This window comes from Equus przewalskii, chromosome 25, assembly GCF_037783145.1.
Source record: "Equus przewalskii isolate Varuska chromosome 25, EquPr2, whole genome shotgun sequence".
In the NCBI taxonomy this organism is placed as follows: domain Eukaryota; kingdom Metazoa; phylum Chordata; class Mammalia; order Perissodactyla; family Equidae; genus Equus; species Equus przewalskii.
This window is the reverse complement of record NC_091855.1, coordinates 4709943-4737930: the sequence shown is the minus strand read 5'-3', so window position 1 is coordinate 4737930 and position 27988 is coordinate 4709943. Positions and strand designations below refer to the sequence as shown.

At 37.1% G+C, this 27988-nt stretch overlaps 2 protein-coding genes across 3 annotated transcripts in view; one reads left to right on the top strand and one right to left on the bottom strand.

The window, feature by feature from the left end:
* On the bottom strand, positions 1–26491 carry AP5M1 (adaptor related protein complex 5 subunit mu 1). 2 transcript variants are annotated; one of them, XM_008531691.2, is made up of 9 exons: positions 25727–26491; positions 20715–21360; positions 16576–16803; positions 15070–15209; positions 14224–14309; positions 14012–14130; positions 4022–4118; positions 1271–1326; positions 1–228 (listed from the first exon to the last, which is right to left on the bottom strand). In XM_008531691.2, the coding sequence occupies exons 1-9, from the start codon at positions 25798–25800 to the stop codon at positions 166–168; spliced, it is 1509 nt and encodes a 502-aa protein (XP_008529913.1). In that variant the 5' UTR covers positions 25801–26491; the 3' UTR covers positions 1–165. The 2 variants fall into 2 exon arrangements, with proteins under 2 accessions (XP_008529913.1, XP_008529914.1); XM_008531692.2 differs by lacking the exon at positions 1–228 and having other exon boundaries at positions 336–1326.
* EXOC5 (exocyst complex component 5) overlaps positions 26221–27988 on the top strand; it is a 50749-nt gene continuing 48981 nt past the window's right edge. Inside the window, exon 1 of the mRNA XM_070593499.1 lies at positions 26221–26510. Within this exon, the coding sequence (XP_070449600.1) occupies positions 26484–26510 (27 nt within the window). The 5' untranslated portion in view covers positions 26221–26483. The remainder of the gene's footprint in view (positions 26511–27988) is intronic.

Here is a 27988-nt window from a genome sequence, read left to right as displayed (position 1 = left end):
TAGAAACCAAGAGATAATTTAATTGAATAGGAATCTGCAAAGCATATTTTTATAATGCTTCTAATTCTGTAAGAAGAAAGCTGACATGGATTAAGTCTTGAGGAACCTTGAGATTTCATCTTTTCTTGATGGTCACGTAAAGTCCAACTTGACAATGAACTGCTTTCAAAACAGGAGACTCACATTTGTAAAGACAGGTAGAGAATAAAGAGTATGACTGGATGGTTCCTGAAGAAACCAAGAGAATGCTAATAAGAAAGTCAGAGTGACAAATTAAAAGAAAATATGCTACATGAGACTGAAATAAGATTAAATGATACTCTCGACACATAGAATGGCTTTTAAATTTTGACCTGAATTCATTTATTAATGATTTTCAATATAATAATACAGGAAAAAAGCAATATTATACCTAAGTTTATCTTCAAAAATTTGGCTGCAGACATTAAGTGATCACAAAACACTATGCTCATCTTCTGAAGGTATACCCCCGCTCTTAACATGCCTACTGACATCTTAAGCAAAATGTTACTGTGGCATATTAATAAGCTTACCAGAAAAGTAACTCTAGAGCAGAGATAAACACCTTAAATAGAATTATGCAGATTCTTTATTAGTCAATAGGATAGTTCTGATTAAGAACAGGTTAATATTTAAACAATTTTCGTTCGCTTTCATTGGCTGTTTTTTCAAGAGATTGACAGCTGTTTCTACTGTGGTCTCTGGTATTCTGTAACAATATACTGTACTAGGAGCTTAGTACTCAGTTTGAAAGAGCAAATGGCTTTTTATCTTGCAAGACATCTACAATCCATTGGGAGTGGCTGCCTGCAGCTTTGCACTGAGGAGGAGCCTGAGCCAGTATTCAGGAAGGCTCAGTGGAGAAAGAGAGCTGTGACTGATTAGCCATGTCTGCCACAGGGGCAGGAAGGAACATGTGTGGCAGGATGACCCAGGACTAGTCCAAAACAAGCCTAAAGTGAATCACTGTTTTGTGCTCTAACATAAAACATAGAACATATACTCTAACACGAGTAAAATCAAATGGTAACAAAATTGGAGACTTAGTCTTCCAAATGGTCTTTCCAACTATGTCAGACCAAAAACATTAAACAAGAGCATTTTCATAATTAAATCATTCACTGATTTTTCACTCATAGGTTATATGCATACACATTAAAAATGAAAGACTATGATTTAATTTATGTTACTATTGTATAAGTCCCATTTAAACATGGGACAATTACAGTAATAATGATCCATATGTTACCGGAGCAGGAGCTTTAGAATTCCAGATGTAATAGTCAGAAGAAATTAGTTTCCGGTCTAAAAAACAAAAAAAGAAATGATAAGACTGTATTTATCTTAACAAAAATTCAGTGAGAGTAAAGTCATGATATTTTAAAATTGTAGAACACAATTACTTCAAAGAAGGCATAGTACTCTGAAATACTGATTTTAATTTGACTTTATCAAGAGATCATTATAATTTTTACTACTTAAAATACGGGTTCATTAAATATTTAAATAATCAATCTTGGAGCTTATTTATGCCAAAATCCCTCATTTATGCCAAATCTGTCAATTTTTTCTCACATTTCCCCTAAATTCTGTTTTTTATGGACCACCACTTTGACTACAAAGACAGTAATTTTTTTATTGGTTTCCCTTCTGTAACCTCTTCACCAGCTCCTGATTCTGATCTTGCTATTCTTTTTCTTTTTTTTTTTAAAGATTTTATTTTTTTCTTTTTCTTCCCAAAGCCAGTACATAGTTGTGTAATTTTAGTTGTGGGTCCTTCTAGTTGTGGCATGTGGGATGCCGCCTCAACATGGCTTGATGAGCGGTGCCAGGTCCGCACCCAGGATTCAAACTGGCGAAACCCTGGGCCACCAAAGCAGAGTGCAGGAACTTTAACCACTCGGCCACCGGGCCAGGCCCTCATCTTGCTATTCTTTACCCACTCAAAGTTTCAGAGACAGAAAACATCCAACTTTCTAATAACATTTTAAAAAACATTTGCTTTGGTGGTTTCTTATAGTTCTGATTAAATTCAGGCTTTTTGTTTTAATAGCTTTGTAGCTTTGGACATACGACGACCTCTTTGAACTAAAGTTTTCTGATATGTAAAATTGAGACCATAATGATCATTTGGAGCTAGCTGTATGTAAACTCTTATTATTACACACATCACTAGCCTTTTCTACCATTCTTCATAATGCAAAGGATAAAGGCAGGATATATTACTTTGTTGCCTTTTCTCTTTTTTTTCAGTTTGAGAACCTAGTAACATGGAGAGGCAACACAGCATACTGGTCAACTGAGCAGAATCCAGACTGCTTGGGTCTGATTCCCAGCTCTGTCGTTTACCAGCTATGTGACCCTAATCTCTCTGTCACATCAGCATCCTCATCTGTAAGATGGAGATGACGACACTTACGTAGGGTGTTGTGAGGATTAATGAGCTAACACACATAAAATACTTACAATTGTGCCTGGCCCATAGCAGTAAATCTTAGCTATTCTTATTTAAATTAACATTTTTATCAGCATTACTAAACTATTTTCAGAACTAAATGATATACTGAGAATATAGATTTAATTGTCAAGATAACAGCAAAATAAAGGTTTTACATAGTTGCACAAAGTGTTACTCATGTCCTGAAACAAACGGAGGAAGGAAATAAAAGATTGGTCATATTTATCCATTTAAAATGACCTCTTTCATTCGATATATTTTATATTGAGAAGCCAGTATACTACTGAAATGTCCCATCCTGTATTATGCTTTCTGAGAATTACTACAATATGTTTAATAGTTAATATTAATAAGATACTTAAAATATTTTAGACATTATCTAAAGACACAACATATTCCCCACAATTGAAAATATTGTGGTTTGTCCAAACTGACATAAGACTCTCCCATATATAAGCATTTCTTTTAAGAAGCAACCAAAAGACGATGTCAGAGAAAACACAGGGAAAGCCTAGGGAGGTAAAGAATACAGCTTATTCTGGTTACATTAAACAGAATTTATTATTGCCATTCACAAGTGATTGCTTAGAATTCAGTATTCTTTTGAAACTTTCAAATACAAAATCCAGCCCTAGCCTACCTATTTTAGTTTAATCCTTAGTTTTAATCCTAATCCTTAGTTTAAGAAATATTTATCTAAATATAATAGCTTTATTCTCTTTAATATATAAGGCAAAAGATTTCTACTTATGTTAGCTAACTCTACACCTCATTCTAGCTACTTTTCTGTTCTATGCCACAGATATATATTTGATCTGAATTAAATAATTCTGAATTCATTTATTAGTTGCTTTTTATCTCCCTATGTTTTCATATACTCTACATATTTTCACAACCAACAAACTCACTGAAGGCAGGAAATCTTCTTTCCATTGCCCTCCTTTCATAAAATAGAGAGAGTGCTAAATAATGCTCATTGGCTACAACATTTGCTAAAAACATTTAAAATTTAATAGTAATTATACCGAACACTTCCTGAGTCCATGCCACAAGCTAAGCATCATGCTAAGTGCTTAGTTAATATAATTTTATTTAAACCTCATAACAATCCTGAGGTAAATAATACTATTATTTCCATTTTATAGATGAGGAAACTAAAACTTTGAGACGTTCACTAGCTTGTCCAGTTACACAGCTAATAAACTATAAACTGTCCAAACCAGACCCAACCCCTTGTCTGCCCAACACCAAAGCCCCTGGGAACAATCTGAATCAGGGAGTTTATTATAACTACAGCAAAACCAAATCCAACTTTATCCTAAAGCCCACCTCTGTGCCTATCTTTGCTCGTCCAGACTGTTTCACAAACAGAAGGCAGAGGGCAAAGCAAAGTACACAAACCGTCACACAGGACGGGATCAGGCCAGACTTTTTATAAAGTGGGATTATTCTCCGATCTCTTTCTGTTACATTTTACCTTAGGGAATAATTACATACTATTATTTTAATTCCCTCACATTAGTTTGAATCTGTAAAACTTACTTGTACTTATTTTTGGTTTTCCTGATGCAAAAACTTGAACTGAATGCTGATCTGCATAACATCCAGTGAGTGTGTAATCTAAGATCCTAAAATGAAGCTAAAAAAGAAGAGAATGTAAGAAATTGAGGTGATTATTTGGTAAAAATGATAGTCACATTTTTTTCCTTGACACAATTTTAGGAATTTTATTTCACACAGTTCACAAAATAAAAATCACAAACATTAAACTTGAATATGGTGTGTGTGTGTTTGTGCATACGCACACATATACACACTTTTTCTCCTTTGCACTAGGGCCATTTCTTTGTAAGGCTGCCATTATGAAGTCCTTAACACATATCAAGTGCTTCACTAATATGAACTCTAATCCATACCGCAAGGCACCCCTATTTACAAATAAGGGAACTGAGGTTCAGAGATGGAAGCAATTAGCATCTCAGCATGTAAGTAGGAGACCCAGCATTTGAACCCAGACCCAACTGATCACAAGAGCTGGTGCTCCTTCCCCTACGGGGCCTGATGTTCTGTATATTCTCTTCATCTCTAAGGCTATGTGGTTGTGATATATTTCAGATCATAATACTTTCTTTAACAGAAATACATACACTTTCTGGCAAAACACAAGAATGCAATTACTAAAACAGAAACACCAGTTTATCTGGTGTTTGGAAAGAATGAGATGCTCTACTTAATTTTTCAGAAAAGTAAAATTTAACTTTTACAGAACTAACCTTAAAAATCACCCCTTCTCTCACGTAAAAAAACCTTCCTAAAATGTAATCCATACTTCCTGCACTTAATTGATAATGTGGCGTCATCAGTATAAATGCCAATTACTACACTGTGCTATAACAGAGAGGGTGATTAGTAGCTTCTCTGAAGGCAAAGCACTGGGGTGTCTCTGGGTCACACTGATATTCACATGAACAATGAAAGGTGTATGTCTTAAGGAGCTCCAGTCTCCTTTTACTGTGGTTCTCCTCATCTTTGCTGCTAAAGGCTCCCGAATTTGCAATATCCTAGTATCTTTTCTGTACTTTTTTCTTCTATCTCCCTACCCCGCAAGTTTCTCCCATTTCCTAACTTTCTCCTTTAGATTGCCAAACTAACTGATCACACGCGTAGAATGTAATTTTTAGATCTTCTCAGCAGTACTTTTCCTGTTGCAATTCAAATGATCTTTAATAGTAAAGGGCTTTTGCTTGCTTCTTTGGTATAATTATGGATGCTGGAAGTTATGACAAGGTTGATTTCCATGTAAATAGATGATATAAAAATAAACCTATTTAATTAACACAAATCTGTGTTACATGCTTTCAATGAGACTATAACTGGTTAGGTGACAGAAACAAAGCTTGTGGACATAGCTGAAGACAAGATAGAAGAAATGAATATCACTAGTATACTTCTGACTTCACTACCATTTCCCCTAATTGCTTTAAAAAAAATGTTAGTAATATATTTTATATAACCCAATATATCCAAATTACTAGCGTTTATTATTTTTTATTGAAGATTAGTTGACATACAATATTGGATTAGTTTCAGGTGTAGAACATAATGCTTTGACATTTATATACATTATAAAACGATCAGCCTGATAAGACTAATAACCATCTACCATCATACAGTTATTACAATATTGTTGACTATATTCCCTATGCTGTACATGACATCCGCAAGACTTATTTATTTTATGGCTGGAAGTGTGTATCTCTTAATCCCCTTCATCTATTTTGCCCTTCCCTCCACCCCACCTCCTCTGGCAACCACTAATTTGTTCTCTGTATCTATGAATCTGTTTCTGTTTTGTTTTTTTTAGATTCCACATATAAGTGAAATCATACAGTATTCTTTTTTCTTTGTCTGACTTTATATATATATATATGTCATATCTTCTTAATCCATTTATCTACTGATGGACACTTAGTTGAATCCATATCTTGGTTATTGTAAATAATGCTGCAATGAACATATGGGTGCATATATCTTTTCAAATTAGTGTTTTCATTTTCTTTTGATAAATTCCCAGAAGTGGAACTCTTGTGTACAGATTTCAATATTTCTTCTTTAATATCACTCTATTTAGCTTTTCCCGCTAACTTTTTGATCACCCCTTCAATTTCCCTCATTGCTTCTTCTGTATCTATCTCCTATTTTATCTTTATCTGATCTTATTCATTTCCACTGCCTCAAATATTTCTTCTCCACGGATAACTCCTAAATCCTTAATCACAGTTAAGCTCTCTCTTGAAAGTCAGGCTTCAGGTTTTCAGCTACTTATTGGACACGTACATTGGGATATGTTGCTATCACCAGCAACAAACATGATATGAAGCCTACTCTCTCTCAACTTACTTTCTCCATATCTGTACTTCCTTCTAACTATATTCATCCATTCATCAATTATTTGCAGGAAAGGTACTACACTAGATGTTAGTGATAAAACAATGAATGAATGAGAGTGACATCAGCATCATGGAGGAGTGAGCTCTTCCCTTAGACTCTCCCCACTACGATACAATGAAAAGGACACTCATAAACCAACAGAGGATATTCACACAACACAAAACACGTCTGAGAGACCCACACAGCCATACATCTGAAGTTTTATGTGCTGGACAGCCTGGAAGAAGTAGATGGAGGTAAGGGGATCTCCTCTCCCTCCCAAATGGCAGCAACCCAGGGCATGGGACTGTGCACAGCTCAGAGAAAAGATGGGGGAGGGGAGGCCCTCCACAGGAACACCTTTGCTCTCCAAGTTCCCTCTCAGCTCATGGGAAAGCCCCACACAGAGGTGGCTCAGCTACCGCAGGGGTGTCTTCATCAAGCCAGCACCCCAGGAAAGCAGATAGTGAGGGCAGAGCGAGAATGCCCCCTGGATCACACAGGCAAAAGAAAGCACCCCTCCCCCTGCCCAGCGCTCCAGCTTAGCCAGTTGGCCAGAGCGCCCACATATAAGTTAGAAAAGCAGTAGCTGTGAGCGAGCCAACCAGCAATCACAGAAAAGCACAGACACCAGGGGTCACAGCCAGCTCAGAATACACATTTTTTGACCCCCTACCCAGTGGTGGCAGATGGAAGCTGCGACCAGATGCTATCTACACAAAGTCACAAATCCATGCCATGAAATAGTATGAATAAATATATTAATACTCCAGACCAGAAGGAAAATGACAGCACTGAGAAGTCAATCCTGAAGGCACAGAAATTTATAATCTCAATGACAGAGAATTCAAAATAGCTACCATAAAAACTCAGTGAGTTACAAGACAATACAGATAGTTCAATGAAATCAGGAACAGAATTAATGAACAGAGGGAATTCTTCAGAAAACAGATTGAAACTATAAATAAAAACCAATCAAATGTTAGAGATGAAAAACATAATGGATGAGATAAGATAAAGAAAAATCTGGACTCCCTGAATAACAGAGCTGATATTGTGGAGAATAGAATTAGCAGTCTGGAGGACAGAAATATAGAAATGCTTCAGATGGAGGAGAGACAGACTAAAAAGAAATGAAGAAATTCTCCGAGAAGTATCTGACTCAATTAGGAAATGCAACATATGGAGTACAGGTAAGCCAGAGGGAGAAGAGAAGAAGCATGGAGCAGAAAGCCTGTTCAAAGAAATAATAGCTGAGAACTTCCTAAATCTGGGGAAGGAGCTGGAAATACAAGTAAAAGAAGCTAATAGAACTCCTAATTATATCAATGTAAAAAGGCCTTCTCCAAGGCATATAGTAGTAAAACTGGCAAAAGTTAATGACAAACAAAAAATATTAAGGGCAGCAAGGCAGAAGAAAATAACTTACAAAGCAACCCCTATCAGGCTTTCAACGGATTTCTCAGCAGAAACCTTACAGGCTAGGAGAGAGTGGAAAGATATATTCAAAATTCTGAAAGAAAAAACCTTTCAGCCAAGAATACTCTATCTCGCAAAAATATACTTCAGATATGATGGACAAATGAAAATTTTCCAAGATAAACAAAAGTTAAGGGCATCACCACAAGATCTCCACCCCCGCCACCAGAAATGCTCAAGAAGGCCCTCATACCTGAAAAAAAAAAAAGAAGCAAGGGTCTACAAAGCCTTGAGCAAGGAGATAAATAGGCAGGCAAAAATCAGAAAATTGCAGTTCTCTATCAGAACAGACTAGCAAACACTTAATTATAACATTAAAGATAAAGGGAAAGAAAACATCAAAAATGAATATAATCTCATCATTTTAACCACAAACTTACAACACAAGATGGAATAAATTGTGACAACAATAACTTAGAAGAGGAAGAGGAAATGGATGGAATAGGCTTAGTCTAAGGAAATAAGCTATGAGAAAATGGATTATCTCATCTACAAGATTTTTTATACAAACGTCATGGTAACCACTAAATAAATAATCAGAACAGAGACACAAATAATAGAGAAAACTATCATAGAGAACTACCAAACAGAATTAGTAGTCTGAAATACATGGGACAAGAAACAAGAGAAATACAGAACTGGAAAATGAGTGATAAAATGGCAGAATTAAGCCCTCATATATCACTAATCGCTTTAAATGTAAATGGATTGAATTCTCCAATCAAAAGACACAGAGTGGTGGGATGGACTAAAAAACAAACCCAACAATATGCTGTCTCCAGGAAACACATCTCAGCTCTAAAGACAAACACAGGCTCAGAAAGAAGGGATGGAAGACGATACTCCAAGCTAATGGTAAACAAAAGAAAGCAGACGTTGCCATACTTATATCAGACAAAGCAAACTTCAAGATAAAACAGGCAATGAGAGACAAAGAGGGGCAGTATATAATAATAAAAGGGACACTCCACTAAAAAGATGTAATACTTATAAATATACATGCACCCAACACAGGAGCACCAAAGTACCGAAAGCAACAATTAACAAACCTAAAAGGAGACATTAACAACAACATAATAACAGTAGAGGAATTTACCATTTCACTTCCATCAATGGATAGATCATCCAGACAGAAAGTCAAGAAGTAAATAATGGATTTAAATGAAAAACTAGACCAGACAGACTTCATATATATATACACAGAATATTCCATCCAAAAACAGCACTATACACATTCTTCTCAAGTACACATGGAACATTCTCAATGACAGACCATATGCTGGGAAACAAGGGAAGCTTCAATAAATTTAAGAAGGTTGAAATCATATCAAGCATCTTTACTGACCATAATGTTATGAAACTAGAAATCAATTACAAGAGAACAGCTGGGAAAGTGACAAATATGTGGAGACTAAACAACATGCTACCGAACAACCAATGGATCATTGAAGAAATTACAGGAGAAATCAGAAAATATCTGGAGACAAATGAAAATACACCATACCAACGCATATGGGAGGTAGCAAAAGTGGTCCTAAGAGGGAAATTCATAGCAACACAGGCCCACCTTAACAAACAAGAAAAATCTCAAATAAGCAATCTTAAACTACACCTAACTGAATTAGAAAAAGAACAAACAAAACCCAAAGTCAGGAGGAGGGAAATAATAAAAATTAGAGCAGAAACAAATGAAATGGAAACCAATAAAACAGTAGAAAGGATCAATGAAGCAAACAGCTAGTACTTTGAGAAGATAAACAAAATTGACCAACTCTTAGCCAGACTCACTATGAAAAAAAGAGAGAAGGCTCAAATAAATAAAATTAGAAATGAAACAGGAGAGGCTGGCCCCATGGCTGAGTGGTTAAGTTCACATGCTCTGCTTCGGTGGCCCAAGGTTTGGCCAGTTCAGATACTGGACGTGGACATGGCTCATCAGGCCATATTGAGGCGGCATCCCACATGCCACAAATAGAATATACAACTATGTACTGGGGGGATTTGGGGAGAAAAAGCAAAAAAAAAAAAGATTGGCAACAGTTGTTAGCTCAGGTGCCAATCTTTAAAAAAAAAAAAAAAGAAATGAAAGAGGAGAGATTACAATGGATACTACAGAAATACAAAAGATTATAAGAGAATACTATGAAAAACTATATGCCAACAAATTGGACAATCTAGAAGAAATAGATAAATTCTTAGACTCATACAATCTCTAAAAACTGAATCAAGAAGAAATAGAGAATCTGAATACACCAATCACAAGTAAAGAGATTCAAACAGTAATCAAAAATCTTCCAAAAAGAGTCTAAGACCAGATGGTTTCTCTGGAGAATTCTACCAAACATTCAAAGAAAATGTAATACCTATCCCTCTCAAACTATTCCAAAAAGTTGAAGAAGATCGAACACTTCCTAACACATTTTACAAGGCCAACATTACCCTGATCCCAAAGCTAGATGAGGACAACACAAAGAAGGAAAATACAGGCCAATATTGCTGACGAACATAGATGTAAAAACCCTCAACAAAATATTGTCAAACTGAATAAAGCAATACACAAAAAGATCATACACCATGATCAAGTGGGATTTATATCAGGGACACAGGAATGGTTCAACATCTGCAAACCAATTAATGTGACATACCACATTAACAAAATGAGGAATAAAAACAACATGATCATCTCAATAGATGCAAAGAAAGCATGTGACAAGATCCAATATCCATTTATGATAAAAATATCAATAAAATGGGTATAGAAGGAAAGTACCTCAACATACAAAAGGCCATATATGACAAACCCATAGCCAACATCACACTCAATGGGGAAAAACTGAAAGCCATCCCTTTCAGAACAGGAACAAGACAAGGGTGCCCACTCTTATTCAACACAGTACTGGAGGTTTTGGCCAGAGCAATTAGGCAAGAAAAATAAATAAAAGGAATTGAAATAGGCAATGAAGAAGTGAAACTCTTGCTGTTTGCAAACAATATGATTTTATGTATAGAAAATGCTAAAGAATCCCTCAGAAAACTATGAGAAATAATAACTACAGCAAAGTTGCAGGGTACAAAATCAACTTACAAAAATCAATGGTATTTTGATACTGTAATAATGAACTAACATAGAGAACTCAAGAATATAATCGCATTTACAATCGAAAGAAAAAGAATAAAATATCTAGGAATAAATTTAACCAAGGAGGTGAAAGACCTATACAATGAAAACTGTAAGACATTATTGAAAGAAATCAATGACATTGAGAAATGGAAAGATATTCCATGCACATGGATTGGAAGAATAAATGTAGTTAAAATGTCCATGCTACCTAAAGCAATCTGCAGATTCAATGCAATCTCAATCAGAACCCCAATGATATTCTTTATGGAAATAGAACAAAGAATCCTAAAAATTCATATGGGGGGAACAAAGGACCCTGAATAGCTAAAGCAATCCTGAGAAAAAAGAACAAAGTCAGAGGCAACACAATCTCTGATTTCAAAATACACTACAAAGGTGTAGTAATCAAAACAGCACAGTAGTGGTAGAAAAACAGACACACAGATCAATGGAACCGAACTGAAAGCCTGGAAATAAAACCACACACCTACAGACAGCTAATCTTCGACAAAGGAGCTAAGAACATACAATGGAGAAAGGAAAGCCTCTTCAATAAATGGTGTTGGGAAAACTGGACAGCCACATGCAAAAGAATGAAAGGAAACCATTATGTTTCACCATACACAAAAATTAACTCAAAATGGATTAAAGACTTGAAGGTAAGACATGAAACCATAAAACTCCTAGAAGAAAATATAGGCAGTACACTCTTTGACATCAGTCTTAGAAGGATCTTTTCAAATACCATGTCTACTTGGGCAAGGGACACATAAGAAAAAATTAACAAGTGGGGCTTCATCATGAACAAAATGAAAAGACAACCTATTTGCAAATCATATATCCGACAAGGGATTAATCTCCAAAATATATAAAGCATTCACACAACTCAACAACAAAAAAACAAACTCGATCAAAAAATGGGCAGAGGATATGAACAGACATTCTTCCAAAGAAGATACACAGATGGCCAATGGGCACATGAAAAGATGTTCAATATCACCAACCATCAGGGAATGCAAGTCAAAACTACACTAAGATATCACCTTACACCCATTAGAATGGCTATAATCACGAAGACAAAAAATAGCAAATGTTAGAGAGGATGTAGAGAAAAGGGAACCCTCATACACTGCTGGTGGGAATGCAAACTGGTGCAGCCACTATGGAAAACAGCATGGAGATTTCTCAAAAAATTAAAAATAAAAATACCATACAACCCAGCTATCCCACTACTGAGTATTTATCCAAAGAAGCTGAAATCAACAATCCAAAGAGACTTACGCACCCCTATGTTCACTGCAGCATTATTCACAATAGTCAAGACATGGAAGCAACCCAAGCGCCCATTGACTGATGGTTGGATAAAGAAGACATGGTACATATATACAATGGAATACTACTCAGCCAGGAAAAAAGACAAAATAGTCCCATTTGAGACTACATGGATGGACCTTGAGAGTATTATGTTAAGCAAAATCAGCCAGACAGAGAAAAACAAACACTATATGATTTCACTCATATGTGTAAGATAAACTAACACACGGAAAAAAAGAACAGTTGAGTGGTTACCAGAGGCAAGGGGTTTGGGGGGGATGGGCACAAGGGGTGAAGGGGCACATTTATATGGTGACTTACAAATAATAACGTATAACTGAAATTTTACAATGTTATAAACTATATGACCGTGATAAAATAATAAAGAAAAAAACAAGAAAGAATTAGATTCATAGGGTCTCTGTCCTCTTGTAGGTTCAAGTCTGAGTTAAGGTATTTTTTTAAATAAACCATCTTTGACTTAAAACTATTTCTTGTCTCTATATTTAACTAGTGACCAACGCCTTACCTTTTTTTTCTTAAGATTGGCACCTGAGCTAACAACTATTGCCAGTCTTATTTTTTCTTCTTCTTCTCCCCAAATCCCCCAAGCACATAGCTGTATATTCTAGTTGTAGGTCCTTCTGGTTCTACTCTGTGGGATGCCATGTCAGCATGGCTTGATGACTGGTGCTAGGTCTGCGATCAGGATCAGAAACGGCGAAACGCTGGGCTGCCGAAGCAGAGCACATGAATTTAACCACTCAGCCATGGGGCCAGCCTCGAGGCCTTACCTTTATCACAGCTCTTACAGCAGTCTCTTCCATTCTCTCTCTTCTTTTCTCATTCTGTGCTACTATACTAGCTCAGCATCATTATCTTTTTACCTTTCATGTGGAATACCAATATAGCTAAAAAGTAGTTTGGTTTTTTGTCTCAAGTTTTTTTTCCACTCACCTTTGTCACATCTATTCCAGATTGATCTTCACCAAGTATTACTTTGTGAAAGACCACTCTCATAGTCAAAAAAAGTATAACATTTTCTAACAAAGAAATAAAAGTCAGATTCAAACCCTCTACGATCCAGACCTAAATCCCTTATTGTTTCTAGCACTGGTTCCTAACCATGCCTTGTTATCTTTCATTCCTGTGATTAGGTCATTTCTTTACCTATACAAATGTTAGTCAATCTTCAAGGCTTCATGTTCATGCTTATCTGGCCCTCAGAGTTTTGTTTAAACTCCATCTCTACTGCAAAGTTTTCCTTGGCCACTGTGGTCAGAAGTGCTCATTCTTTCCTTGAAACACCAAAAGTTGTTAGCACTGATCAATTATTGACATGCATCATTGAAAAATCTCTGGAGGGCAAGACTATATTTTATATTTTTTGTATGTAAATCTCAAATACGACAACTAAGAACTGTGTAGAACTAGGTTAAGTTGAGGTGTTTATGTTATACTTCACTGTTTCTCCTTAAAATTTTTAAAGTATTAAGTGAAATAGAAGGTGACTAATACTAAGCAAAAAGAATCTCGCAAAACTCTAAACAAGAACTTAGCATAAACAAAAAGAACAGAATCCCCTTCCCTCCAAAAAAGGCTAGAAAACATTAAAAATCAATTACTTATGTATAATTTAGAAACAAAAGAAAGTTTTCTAGTATAGTGAGCCATAAAAATGTATTTACCTTTAAATATGCTGTACCTCCAATGCAAATCTGGTCAAACGGCTGCTTCTCATGACCCTTGGCTCCAAAAGTTACAGTTCCAGAAAGACCAATTTCCATTGATTTTGGGAACTTCTGTCCTAAAAACACAAGTACAGCAATCAAGTATCCTAAATTAAGTAGATTCTATAGCAAATAAATGAAAAAAAGTCAATAAACAAAACCTAGCTCACCGATAATCCAGATCAATAAGCTTTTCTCTCGAAATACTTCGAGCTGGCCAAAACTAACTTTGTATTCCACATGTGTGATTGGACCTCTTTAAAACAGAAAAGGACACGACAGAAAGAAAAAATGATCACAGATATAACAGTGTTAAGAGATCTAAGTCAAATCTTGCTACTGTTACTTAATACAAGGACAGCATAAAAGCAGACCTGTGTTCAAGTCTGCAGAATAGAGTAGAACAAATAATGAATATTACATCTCAAAAAACACCAGAAACACAATAAACATTTTTGATGATGATATACATTTCATTACTAATTCCAAAGACAATATAAAATCATATAGAATGTGTTAATGCAACTACATGGATTGATATAACATTAAAACTATGATTTTACTATATATTTAGGTTTTGAAAAGAAGTATGGTGTAGAACAAACTTAAAAGTAGAACTGATGAGGAAGTAATCTATGACATTACTGGCTTAATTCACCAGGTAGTTGATAGCTGGGCTTGACTTGCATGTAGAGTAGAGAAATTACCAGAAATAAAGCCAGGAGTGAAATAATCCCTGAGGAAGCTATGTTGGCTTAAGTTTATATTTACTATCAAGTTTATCCAGAAAAATAAAGACACATTTAAAGGTAAAGAGATTATTTTTATGACTATGTTTTGGTTCAGAATCAATATTCATTTGAATAACATAAAACCTTTAGATCTTATATAAATAAATATACAAAAAATATATATTTATATATATTAAAATATATAAATAAAACAAAATTTATTGTAGGGCAGTGGGAATGTACTAAGGCAGGCAGAAATCATGGCATATGTTACTTTACTCTTACCTATTGTAAAATGGTATATGGGCTTCACAGAATTCAAAATTATTTTTCACACTCTCATGAAGTTTTAAACTAACTGTTATTTTTAGTTGTACTTCTTCCTCTTTCATTTGATAAAAACCCAAAATTGGTGGGACAGGGACCTGGAAAAAAACACCAACAAATTTTTATATAATTCTCAGGTTAATGAGTCTAAAATATCAATGGCGATTGAGGAAAAAAGCCTTGCAGTAATATAGTCATTATGTACAGATGTCTTTAATGATTAATGGGTTACCCCAAGTTGTTTTGATAATAGATGATGGAGCTACATTTGTTTTAAGGACAGGAATTCCTCCATCTCTCTGTTTCCAGAGATGAGAAAGGTGCCTTACAAAGGTGTGCAGTGCATTTTTTCCTATTCCTGCTCATCTGGGTTCGCCTCCTCCAGGTTCTCTGTGACCTGCAACACGGGATGCGCTATAGACATATCCATCACTAAGCCCTGCCCACAGTTCCTGCTGGCCCATTTGTATCTTGTGACTCCCCCAGCCCCAAGCTCTGCAGTAGCTTACTCAATTGGTTATCAGTAACTGATTGAAGAAGAAACAATATGCAGGCTGGTGTGACCAATTCACTCTTTCTGGTACATCTGAAGTAAGAAATAGAGAGACTCTACTTATTCAGCATAGGTCCTAGAGCTGTACGTCATGTGCAAGCAGAGAAAGCCAATTGGAACAGACTGAGAAGCAGAGATGAAAGAAACAGTGTAGAGTGATTTTAATTTTTATTTTCTGGTCTAGTCCTAGTACGACCTGGGTGTACTTCTTGTCCTTGCATGGCAATGAAACTGCCTCTCTCATTCTCAGAATAAATACTCCTTACTTAAAGTTAGCTTGAGTAGATTTTTCTAAACTACTGATTCACAATTAGGACAAGAGACAAATGGTATAGTAAAAAAGAGGTTGGGTTTTGGAGTCTGGAAAATGTGGGTTCAAATCTAGGCTCTGCTACTTATTAGTTATAGGACCCTGCACAAGTCATTTAACTTCTCTGAGACTCTCCTCATCTATAAAATGGGGCTAATAATACCTACTTGAGGTGTTCTGAAAGTACTAGAGAAAATATGGGTAAAGTACTTATGACAATGTCTGACACACAACAGTTATGCAATAAGCAATAAATACTACTAATAATATTATGTATTTGTAACCACAGTTGCTGCGATTAGAGGTATTTTAAGTTTATGGTTCAAATCATGACTAAATCATACCAGGATCTACTCCTTCTTAGGGAACATCAAAAAAAGAGTAAATCTCATGACTTCGAAAGCCATTTAATGCTGTCACAGAACAGGGGTAAAACGTATCCTATTCAAAGAACTGAATCTTCATCTTCATTCATCAATTATTGTCTGGTAAACAACTCATGAAAAGTTTTCATTTGGACCAAAAGTATAAATGATTTGCTTATAACAGAACTCATAAATATGAAGATTAGTAAAGTCTCAACTTTTCCAAGGTTGCTTACCTGGGAAGTGTAGTAGCATAAGTTGAATGACTCTAAAGGTGGAGTGAATGGAAATTTATAAGGTCCACTAAATGCAGAATCATCCATTGCATCAATGCTACTAGACGTCAGAATGGCAGAGTCAAGAGAAGTCACACAAGGATGAACTAGAATATCCTGAAGTGGAGATCCATTGGTGGGGAGACTCAAGCTGATGGTAACATTCGGCATGATTCCTTCTAAATCACACTGCAATACAAAAAGAAACAGATATTACCAAGATCTTAGAAGCATACCGCTTCCGGGTGAGGCTTTCTGAATTTATCTGAGTCAATTTCCACAATGTCATTCACTTTTCTCTCAAGTTATGGGTCTCCTTGTTTTCTGTGTTCTGGTTAATGGTTCTATCATGCTCTCAGACACCTACGCTAGAGACCAGGAGAGCCTTCCTAGAGCCCTCTGCTTACATCTAAAACCCTTAAAAAGCTATTTTAAATCCCTAACTTCTCTTCATTCCTGTTGCAAACACATTTTACAGGCCCTTATTATTTCTGCTATAGCCCTCTAAATGTATCTAAATTTGCTTTCCTCTAATCAATCCATTCTCCATCAGCGTCAGTTACCTTAATGAAAGAAAACTCTAAGTATATTGTATCCATGCTCAAGAGCTTTAAATAGTTCCCCCTCCGTTTTGAATTACTTTTAAAAGTCTTTCATTGTTTGCCTCCCATCTATCTCTTTAATCATTTTCTACCCTGTAACTTAGGCTGGAGACATATTGGATTCTTGAATTTCCTTGAATAAATCATGTCTTATACCACCATGCTTTTGTATGAGCTAGTCTCCTCCAGCTAGAAACTTCTTTTCTCTTTGTAAACTCAGCTCATTTGATGCTTTGTGTGAAGCCGTACGTTCTGTATCATCATCTCCACAGCTCTACCTCTGCCATGTAGAGAAGCCCAGGATCTTCTTTTCCTCTGTGGTCTGTGGTGGTTTACCAGTAAGAGGTACTCATGAGAGACTTGGAAGGTAGAAGCGAAAGGGAAGCCAGTATTCTTGGAAGGTCACGGAAGCTGAATATGACAGCTTCACAGACCTCTCTGAGCTCCTGCTTTAAGGCTACAGTGGCCAGATGCAGCACTTTCACAGACCTTTCCATGCATTCCTGCTTTGAGGTTGTAACACAGACGTAGCGGCTTCTCAGACTTCTCCGTGAACTCTGGCTTCTCTATCTACCTCCAGTCTTCAGACTGGAGTCATTAGCGGCAATTTCTGGAAGGCTGCAGCCAGAGGATCAGAGACTTTTATTCTCTCAGCTCCTCTCATACTTGAGTAAGCCCTAATTCCTATATTAATATATACATTTTTATATTACATATAATTTTATTCTTTTATATTACATATATTATATGTAACTTATACATATATATTATATTACATATATTAATATATTACACCTTTACTCCCATAAATCTTGTAGCGGTTTCTTTTCTGACCCACCCAGACTCATACATCTTTTGTGTGTGTGTGTGTGTGTGTGGTAGGGTAGTCAGGTTCTTCCTTTGTACCTCAACTCTTAACTTCACATTCACCTCTATTAAAGCACCGAATTAAAACCAGCCAATTGAGCCATATAAGGCTTACTGGTAAGTTTTGTTTGGCTAGACCCGCACAGTGTTTTAAGTCAGTGGAACTCAGTAGGTATAATGCTTAGCTCCAAAGGCAAGCAGCTGGTTCGACTATCACATACACAGTCTGGATCATATAATAACTGCCCACCCCCACCAGTATTTCTCTGTGCCCGTTTGTTTCCCTCTTGAAGCTTTAAGTTCTTTGAAAGCAAGAAGTGTTATATTTTTCTTTGTACTTCTAGTGCCTAGCACATTGCTATTGCAAGTGACACAAAAAATGTTTGCTGAATGGATATCTTTTTCTAATTATGGACCCTATCTTTGTTTTCCATTCTAATACAAATGTTTCAGTTTTTTATGTTTTATCTGCTGCTTGACGTATGCGTGAACTCAAAAATATATCTGCTACACAATGTAAGCACTTAGAGAGCAGGCAGGCATTATGAACAGTACCAAGTATAATCAGTGCCTTATAAAGGTCTTTTGGTGTCCGTTACAAGAATGTCCATCACATTTGAAAATAAAAATGCCAAACAGCCTAACTATAAACTTAAAAATATGTGTTTCAACTTTTAAACCATCTGCTAATTCACTCTCTATATGTGAACTAGCAAGAACAAAAGAAAAGTTTCGTTTTTTGACAGATATTTATGGAGATAATAAAAGGGGCAAATATTAATAGCAAATACTGTTAACATTTTTAAACATTCAGCTTATATTTATTAAATTAGCCTCTAACAGTCTAACATTTTAAAGGAATCAGAAATATGCAACCATTAAGGAAACCACCAACAAATTATCCACTCCTGAGGCATTTAATATGCTAGATCACCAACCATTTACTCGGGAATGAGGATACCCATTCTAGAATAAATCTGTCCACCACCCTTTATACCAATCTAACATATGTATAGCTGGACTTGTAACTAGGAATCATAAAAAGAAAAGGGACCTAGGAACGTACCCGATTTTAAAAATGAGAAAAGATTCAAAAATTTGTGTGACTTTCCTAAAGACACACAAAGAATTAGTGGTGGAGTGAGGACTAGAACTTCAGCCTACTGGTTTTTGGTTTGCCAGGTTTCCTACTAGTACTAAGATAAAATGAAGATAACTATTTCCATCTACAACAGGCTTCACAATAAAACTCCTTTAAACATTAAGCTCCTGAAAGTAATTAAAAAAAGTTTGCCTAAGAGTTGTACTATTTACATACAAGCTTAAAGAAATATTTAATACATGGGTTAAGGTACATCCCCATTCTTTTTATTTTTAGAAGAAAGTTTTTTAAAAAAGAAAGTTCTCCATCATGATAATTTGCATCAGACTAGAAATAGAAACCAATCCAAAATTCCCATAAGCAATAAACTAGAGTCGGCCTATCAGTGAGCTGAGACATTTAAACACCAACCATATTAATTAGTAGTCAAGTATACATAACATATTCCCTATTTATTGCCACAGAATGAAAAAAAAGAAGTGGTGAGTTTTCCTACTGCTATTTCACAGAACTTGTGAGAAAAAAGGATTCAACTACTTTAAGACTTATGAATGACATAATTCACAAACACCTCAATTTTGGAGCTATTTACATTAGTTTTTTCTAATGAAGTTAATAACTGGAATGTATTTTTGATCATGATGGAAGTGAGTAAAATAGACACATAAAATCTTAAGTCACTTTTAGGGTTAAAAAGGAAAAGAAAGACCCAATTTGTCTGCCAGGATTCTTCTAATTCTCAGTTCTTAAAATCTACTTTTATCTATATGATTTGTACATAGCCAATCGACATTAAGTTTGATATGTAAAAAGTTTTATATTCATAAGTGCAAAGAGTAAAGGAAGATATTAGAAAAATAAAGACATTTGAGAATATTATTAATATGCACTTGTAGAAATTGTACTTGGAGGGTTTTTATTTTTGATCATGTTCAACATGGCACTGATCACTGCTAGCTGTATTGTTATTTCTATTGTCTTTTCCTATTTTCTAACCTTCTCTCTCTCTCATCATTTGATCTACGGGAACCCAATCACCAAGCTGTGAGCCATTCTTAGGTGGCCTGTTGAGAAGTCCACATGGAAAGGAATTGAGGCCTTCCACCAATAAGCAGCATTAACTTGCCAGCCATGTGAGTCAGCCACCTTGCAAGTAGATCTCCCAGCCCCAATCAAATCTGTAGGAGACTAAAGCTCCAGCCGAAATCTTGATTTCTTGAGAGATTTCACACTAGAAGCTCCCAGTTAAGCTGCTCCTGAAGTCTTGACCCACCGAAACTAGAAGGGTAAATGTTTACTGTTGGAGGAATGTGGCAATTCATTACACAGCAATATATAACTAATACAATTAGTAAGAAATGCAAAAAGGTAATATCACAAAATTTCACATGAATCTAACATTCAGTGACTGCTGTTTCTAATAAAAATCAAGAATGTCATACAACAATGTAAAACAAAGTTAGCAAATTTTACTTCTCTCCACAGATGTTAAATGGAATGATAAAACAAGTAGCAGAGAAAAATCTCACCTTGCAAGTGACAGCTCCATCAACTTGCCACGTATCTGCTACATCCCGTTTATCATATTGCATGGATTTTACCTTTTCAGTGATTGAAATAGAAACCTGTGGTTTGCCTTTGTATGTTCCAGCTTTCCAGGCTGGCTGTTTTTGTGGATGAGTCACAGAAGCAAAATTAATACTATCCAATGAATTCTGTAAATTGGCATCTAATAAAGTTCCAAATGGACAAGCCTGTAGAAGCAAGTCAGGCAACTGGCTCAATTTTGTATTTAGCTCAGTGTCATTTTTTTGACCTGAATAAAGAAAATCCTGTATTCCAAAAAGAAGTTCAAAGCCTTGTGAAATTCCACTAATGCTAATTAATGGTGGACGAGGGGACAAAGTCTGTTCAACTAGTGGAACACAAGCATATATCATGCCATTCTTCTGAAAAGCAACAACTGGCCAGAGTTCTTCACCTCCTACTGGGAGTCCATAGATGGATGTTTTATTGATGTGTGAACAGCTATCACGACTTTCCACGAAGTCCTTATCATCATCCAATAATCTAAGTTCGAAGAGTAGTGCTTTAAGAAAGGGATCATCTTCAGGAATAGGCACATAAGTTGCTCCATTGAAGACTTTGGCTCGTTTTTCAACAGTTGGATACCGTCTGCATTATGAAAACAAAAACATCATAAATGATGCTTCCAAGTAAAATAAAAATGGAAGAATTCAAAAACAAAAAACAAACCCAAAACACAAGGCAGACAGTAATATCCACGAAACACACAATAACAAATACATACACACAAAAACCACAACCAAAAAATATTTTATTACCTGTTAAATTTCTACTATAGTAACTGTTGCATACTTTGTACATTATTTCAAATGATAAAGTGTCGTTATCTATTTTTGAAAATAATTCAATTTAGTTACTTTTTTAAATAGGTGGAGCACGTGGTTCTAATTCAAAATCCTAGTCTCTTGGTCACTCAGATTCCTGCCTGGTTGGCAAGAAGTGTACATCTGGACACATTTTAGGCATCTTTAAGGACTTTATTTTTCTGACTCCATCTTAGTAGAGTAGATCAAAAGAGGTGGTTCAATTTAACCCTCCACAATCTTGGATTCACTAGTTGAGATGATACAGTGTAAAAGGAAGGTTTTATTCTACTCAACCTATAGTGAATAACAGGTACCCAGAGTCTTCTTGCCAACACTTACAAAATTATGTAGGAGCATTTTAGTAATAAAGGTTTATGGCTATGGCCCTGGAAGATACGGTGAGGTAATAAAAAGAATAAAATCTGAATAATCCTTTATGGTTTGCAAACTCTAGGCTGAAAGGTAAGTTACTATTCATCCTTTTTTTGGGGAAACAGAATAGAAGATGCTTTTGCTCATTTACAGAAATGTTAGATTGCATTTTCTTAGTTAAAAAAAAAAGTACTTTCCCCGCAACTAGAAGGACCCACAACTAAGATATACAACTATGTACGGGGCGGGGGGGGGGGGGATGGGGGTGGCGGTTTGGGGAGATAAAGCAGAAAAAAAAAAAAAAATTGGCAACAGTTGTTAGCCCAGGTGCCGATCTTTAAAAAACAAAAGTACTTTCCCTATTCCTTATTCCTCCACTCCAAAGTACAGAACAAAGTCATCTAATGGCTATTAACTTCTGTGTAAATCACCTAACTTCCCTAAATCCACTTTCTTATTTGTAAAATAAAGGAGTAACTGAAGAACACATCAGCAATTCTCATCAAGGATCAAGCACACACCTGGCCAAAACAATTTTTTTCACTAATACTACTAACAAAACATCAATGTTTACTAATAATTTTAAGAAAGAAAAACAGGAATGTATTCAAAGTTATCTGTGTACTAGGAAACCTCACTCATTTACATTCTGATGCATTTTCTTGATTGAGAAAGGGAAAGAATTAGCCAGCATGCCAGTACTGGCCTAGCAGGTGAATGTCATTTCTTTCTTTGAGTCTCTGGATAAGAATAGCTGAGAATTTTGGACTAATCTCTAGTGTAGTGTCTTATCCTCTAGCGATCTGGAGGATAATTAAAGTTCTTCTTAAGTGTAAGAATCTCATGATTGAATGTAAAGATAAGAAGTTAATCTGGGCCTTATATGATGCCTCAATATGTACTCAAAATATATTTTTGTTCAAGGACTCATCCTGTCATTTTAGATTTATTCTAGGCCTTTTCTAAAATAGGTCTCAAACCTTAAACAGTCCTACAACTATGCGGTACAATACCAACCTAAGCCAGACTTAAGCTGATACTATTACTATCTATCTGACAGTAAACCTCTAAACTAGAACCTAAAACAAGTTCTGTTGTGGGGAAAAAGTAGTCAGATACAGGAAAGATCATGTGCCTTTTAAATCTTAAATGACGGCCATTATCCTTTGGCATATATGTGGATAATATGCTACAGCATATCTGTTTATCTGTTTAGCCCTAACACCAGTCCCAAGAGGTCAGAAAATTGAAAATAATAAACCTTAACTATTTTTTTCAATGGTACAGAATTAATAAGTAACAAATGAATTATTTGAACCCAACTTGCTGTTTCCATAGAGATGTTGAAAAGCCCACCCAAACAGATGTGAATTTTTCTTCTGAAATATTCTGAGCACAGTGGGAAAAAATTCTGAAAACAAGTATGACTTCTTCAAGAGACTTATTTTATAAGCAGTAAAAAATCTTACCTCTATGATATAGTAAAATAAGTTACAAAGTCACAGATATAAATACAGTATGGTATTGGTCCAAGTACAGATACATAAACTAATAGAACTGAGACATACCAATGTTTACACGGAAGACATAATAAACTATCAATAGCCCCACAAAACAATGAACAAAATATGTACTGTTTGAAAGATGATGTTAGGAAAACTGGCTCACGGTACCAAGAAAAACAAAATGGGATTCCCATATTAACATCATACCCAAAGATGGACTACAGATGGACTAAAGAGCTAAATATAACAGATAAAATGATACAGTTAAGAGAAAATAATGTAGGAAGATATCTTTGGGAATTAAGGGTAGGAAAAGACATCAACAAATCCCCTGGAGCACTAAGTACTTTGATCGCAATAAAATTTGTGATTTCTGTTTAACGAAGGGCAACGTAAAGTTGACAATGATAAATTAAGAGAAAATATCTATAATAGCTAAAAATGACAGAAGACTAACAGCAAGAATACACGATGAACTCCTGCAAATTAACAGGAAAAAACCCAGCAACTCTCAAGGAAAAAACGGACAAAGGAAATGAATAGGTAATTCACTGAAGAGGAATCCCAAAGAGTTAACAATCATTGCTACAAAGAAACATGAAAATAAAAATAAGATACCTTTACAACAATACTGGTAAAAATCGAAATTAAGTGTTAGGAGGAAAGGAGATATAGGAACCCTCGCTCACTGCTGGTGAAAGTGAAGACTGGTGAAAGTATTCTGAGGAGCTAATTATTTACCAATATTTAGTCATAATCAGCAAAGATATGCCCCATGGACTTTTTGAGGACATCTACCGTAGCACTATTCTGATGGGTGAGTTGGAGGCAACGGGGGATAACATCACTAAGCGAAGAGGATAGGTACAATGTGGAGGATGTAAACAAAGGAGTACTACAGACCAAGGAGAAGCAACGGCCTAGATCCGCACTGCTCGATATAGTGGCCACTAGCCATATGTGGCTATTTAAACTTAAGTTAAAATGATAGAAAACTGAGTTCCAAAGGTACAACAGCCACATTTCAAAAGCCCAATAGCTATATGTGTCTAGTGGCTACAATATTAGATAGCACAGATTTAGAACATTTCCCACGTCCATCATTGCATGGATGATTCTTAAAAAGAGTGCTGAGAATCTAACAAATGTAAGAAAAGGGAATGAAGTCTATTGCACACTTAATTATGTAATTTGAAAAATACACACACAAAGACGGAAATAAAAGGATAGCAACAAACATGTAAGTTACCTGTGGCGGGGAGGAGAACGGCAGAAATAAAGATATATATAGGGCAATATATAAGTAAAACGTGGAGGACCTTGGATGGACCAATGAGGCTGATGAACTACACTAAGAAATATTATTAATCTCCTTATTTGAGGTCCAGTACCAACAAATGTAAGCCCAGGTATCTTGGGGGAAAATGGTAAACTCCAACTCTTGATGCCCTCAGTCACAAAAACTTTAGGTTGCAAAGAGGGAGTTTTTCATATCCATATTGCCAACCATTTTACATTTAAACTTACACTCATCCCTATTGGCCTCAATCTCAATTCAGAGCTACGCTTCTTCACTATAGATCTTTCCTCAGGGAAGAATGAATTTGATGTCAAGAAAGAACCATCAATAGTCACTAAGAATAAAAGGTGAAAGATTACTCAATTGCCACCAACATTTTACAATGAGTTATGGTATTGTTCTCTTCACAGAGGTATTTCGATAAAATGTGGCAAATTCCACAAGTGGAATCAGATCAGTTTACACAATCCAAGAAAAAGTGAAAATAATTTAATTTTTTGTACTTTTTCAATTTTCTTCAACAATTAGGAACTTTAAACTATTCGGAAATTTAGGAATGAAACATAATAAGATGACAATAGGCTGATACTGCTCATCAAGGATTTCCCAGAAGGATGAGTTAAAATGTCCTTGAATGACTTTTATTAACGAAAGTAGAAAAATCTGAAACACGTTGAGTGGTAAGTTTTCCTGCGTCATCTCCACAGCAATTTTAAGCAGGTGGAGTTAATTTTAAGATACGGTAATACTAATTTTAGAAAACACATAATACTTAATTTGTACCAGGAATCAACTCATTTAATTCTCACAAAACTTTGAGGCAGTATTATTGAAATCTCTATTTCACACATGAAATAGAGGTTAAGCAACTCGCCCAAGGTGGTGGACCAGGGGTAGACTGCATCACAAAACTATGCTACACCACCCATCCCTCCGATGCAGCATCCCCTAGGATTCAGACTTGCATTTACCTGGAGAATCTGACGGTGCCACGCAGTAGAGTTCCCGGTTCGTGGCTTATGAGCCACATCGCTCGCTGGGCCATGATAAGCCACTAACGCATCAGCCTACTCTAAGGTGGCCCCGAGGAAGAGCGCAGACCGGCTTTCTCAGATGGACTCTTCCCAGAAGTCCCGAGGCTCGCTCATCCTGAGCCGCCTTCCTCTTCACCACAAACAGGTCAGGCTCAGCAGAGAAGCCAGCCTCCTGCAGGTGAAGTGACTACAACCTCTGAGTCCCTCCTGGCCAACACATACCACAAACATCTCGGCGAATCCGCACCCAGAATCTGAGAAACTGACTAATCCGCAGCAACCCATGTACTTTCTTCCTCTAAAGTCCACTTCCGGGACGGTGGCCCGCAAGGATCACGGTTCCTCACGCGCACGAACTGCGAGCCTCTCTGCGGTCCGCCCGCTGCTCGCTTCCCTCGCCGGCCCCTCCCGACAGCCAACCAGGCGCGCGCAGGTCCACTTCCGGCGTACGAGGCGGTGACAATGGGAGCGGCGCGGGCGGCGCCGGGAGGCAGCTGACAGGCGTCTGCGGCTTCGCTTCATGGCCGCTCTCCCGCCCCGCCTGGGCTCTGTGGGGAGCGGGGGAGCCCGCGGCGGCCCGGAGCCGGAGCCGGAGCCGGCGAGCCGAGCGGGGACGTGTGCGCGGCGCCGTTGAGGCGCAGCATGTGAAGAGGCAACGGCGTCCAGCGCGAGGCGAGCCTCTCCGCCGGCCGGGATGGCTACGACGGCCGAGCTCTTCGAGGTGGGTCGGGCGGCTCTTCGGGGAGTGGCAGGCCGGGGGTGCAGGCTGCGGGGGGCGGGCAGAGGCGCAGGCGTCCGCCTGCTGCCCGGAGCAGCCCTCGGAAGAAAGGTGCGGACACGAAGGGGTGGGGCGGCGGCGCCGGTGTCCGCGCGGGCGGGGCGTGGACTGGGGGAGGGGAGGCTGGGGGACCGGGGGGCGGTGGGCAGGGCCGCGAGCCCGGAACTGGAGGACTGGAAGCCGCGGCGCTCCGGCGCTGGGAGATGCCGGGGGGCTGAGCCGTGGGCGCTGACTCAGGGAGCGGAAGGAGGGGCGGGAGCCCCGGGTTGGGCGAGCCCCGTCTAGTCGTTTGAGTCCTCGCGTGGTATTCTAAGGGGGCCCGCGAGATCGGGGCGACTGGGGGTTCGCGATGTTGAGTAGGTACTCCGTTAGTAAATGTCAGAAGTGGCACTCACATGCCTGCCAGTTTACTCTTACATTTGAAAAGGCTGAAGTATTTTTTAGGACAATAAAGGCCTACTTAGCCTTTCAGACTGGAAGGAGGCAAGACTAAAATCAACATTTGTGTTTGGGTCTTCAGGAATTTAAGTGTATTATAAAACCACCTCACTGCCAGCTAGAGAATCCTTAACGCGTGAGACAGTGAGCATTCTCATGTGTTTCCTTGAGCATTTTCAGTCTAAAACTTAAAATTTAATTTAGTAAAATCCAATATAAGGAGCTGTGATGTTTGAGATAATAGAATAGGGAAATTCTAACTGGACCACCAAGCAATGAAATGTACAAGGGATCTTCTTTTGTGAAAGAGAAGAAAACAGGTGTGAAGAAAAAGGAAAGAAAGACCCTTTTTGTGTGTGCTTGTGTTTCATGATGAGTAACAGAAGTGTAATCATTGGGAAGACTGCAGTTGACAATAGAAAATTTCTCCATAAGTGCAGATTGGATCCTTTTTCTGCTTAAGATTCAGCAGGATTTTTTGGCTTAAAGGTTGAATGCCTTAGTTTTTCTAGCAATTGGGAAGTTTTCATTCGTTGCTGTTACTATAGTTTGGGTTTCTCTCAGCTTTTGGATAGATAATGCTTTTGTTGAGAGTAATAACATACTGTTATAATAAATTGTAATAAAATAGTGATTTGTGAATGAGGCATTATAATTACAAGAAAGAACTTGGAAATATTAACTGCATTTCCTCAGATTTAAGTGTTGGGAGATGTATTACATTCACTTCTCTCATTCCAGCATTGTGCCATCTGGTTATTGATTGACACAGGAGCAGGGAGAGGCTCTTTCTGCTAAAAGCTTTTACTCTGTGTTCCTGGGAAAGATACTAAGTAGTTCTGTAGTTCCTTGTTCTATTTTTCATATCTTATAAAGGTAGGAATCTATTTATGAAGTTGAGATCTTTAATTTACTTAGTGAAATACGTGATTATACAGCTATTAATGGAAAACTGTTATTTTGTCGTACAGTTTGTAAGGCAT

Coding starts and splice junctions, on each gene's coding strand:
- AP5M1 (XM_008531691.2), bottom strand. CDS start 25,800: ATGGCCCAGCGAGCGATGTGGCTCATAAGCCACGAACCGGGAACTCTA. Junction 14,310..15,069: donor CATATACCATTTTACAATAG/GTAAGAGTAAAG, acceptor TCTGTTTTAAAG/AGGTCCAATCACACATGTGG. Junction 4,119..14,011: donor GAGGTACAGCATATTTAAAG/GTAAATACATTT, acceptor CTTCTTTTTTAG/CTTCATTTTAGGATCTTAGA.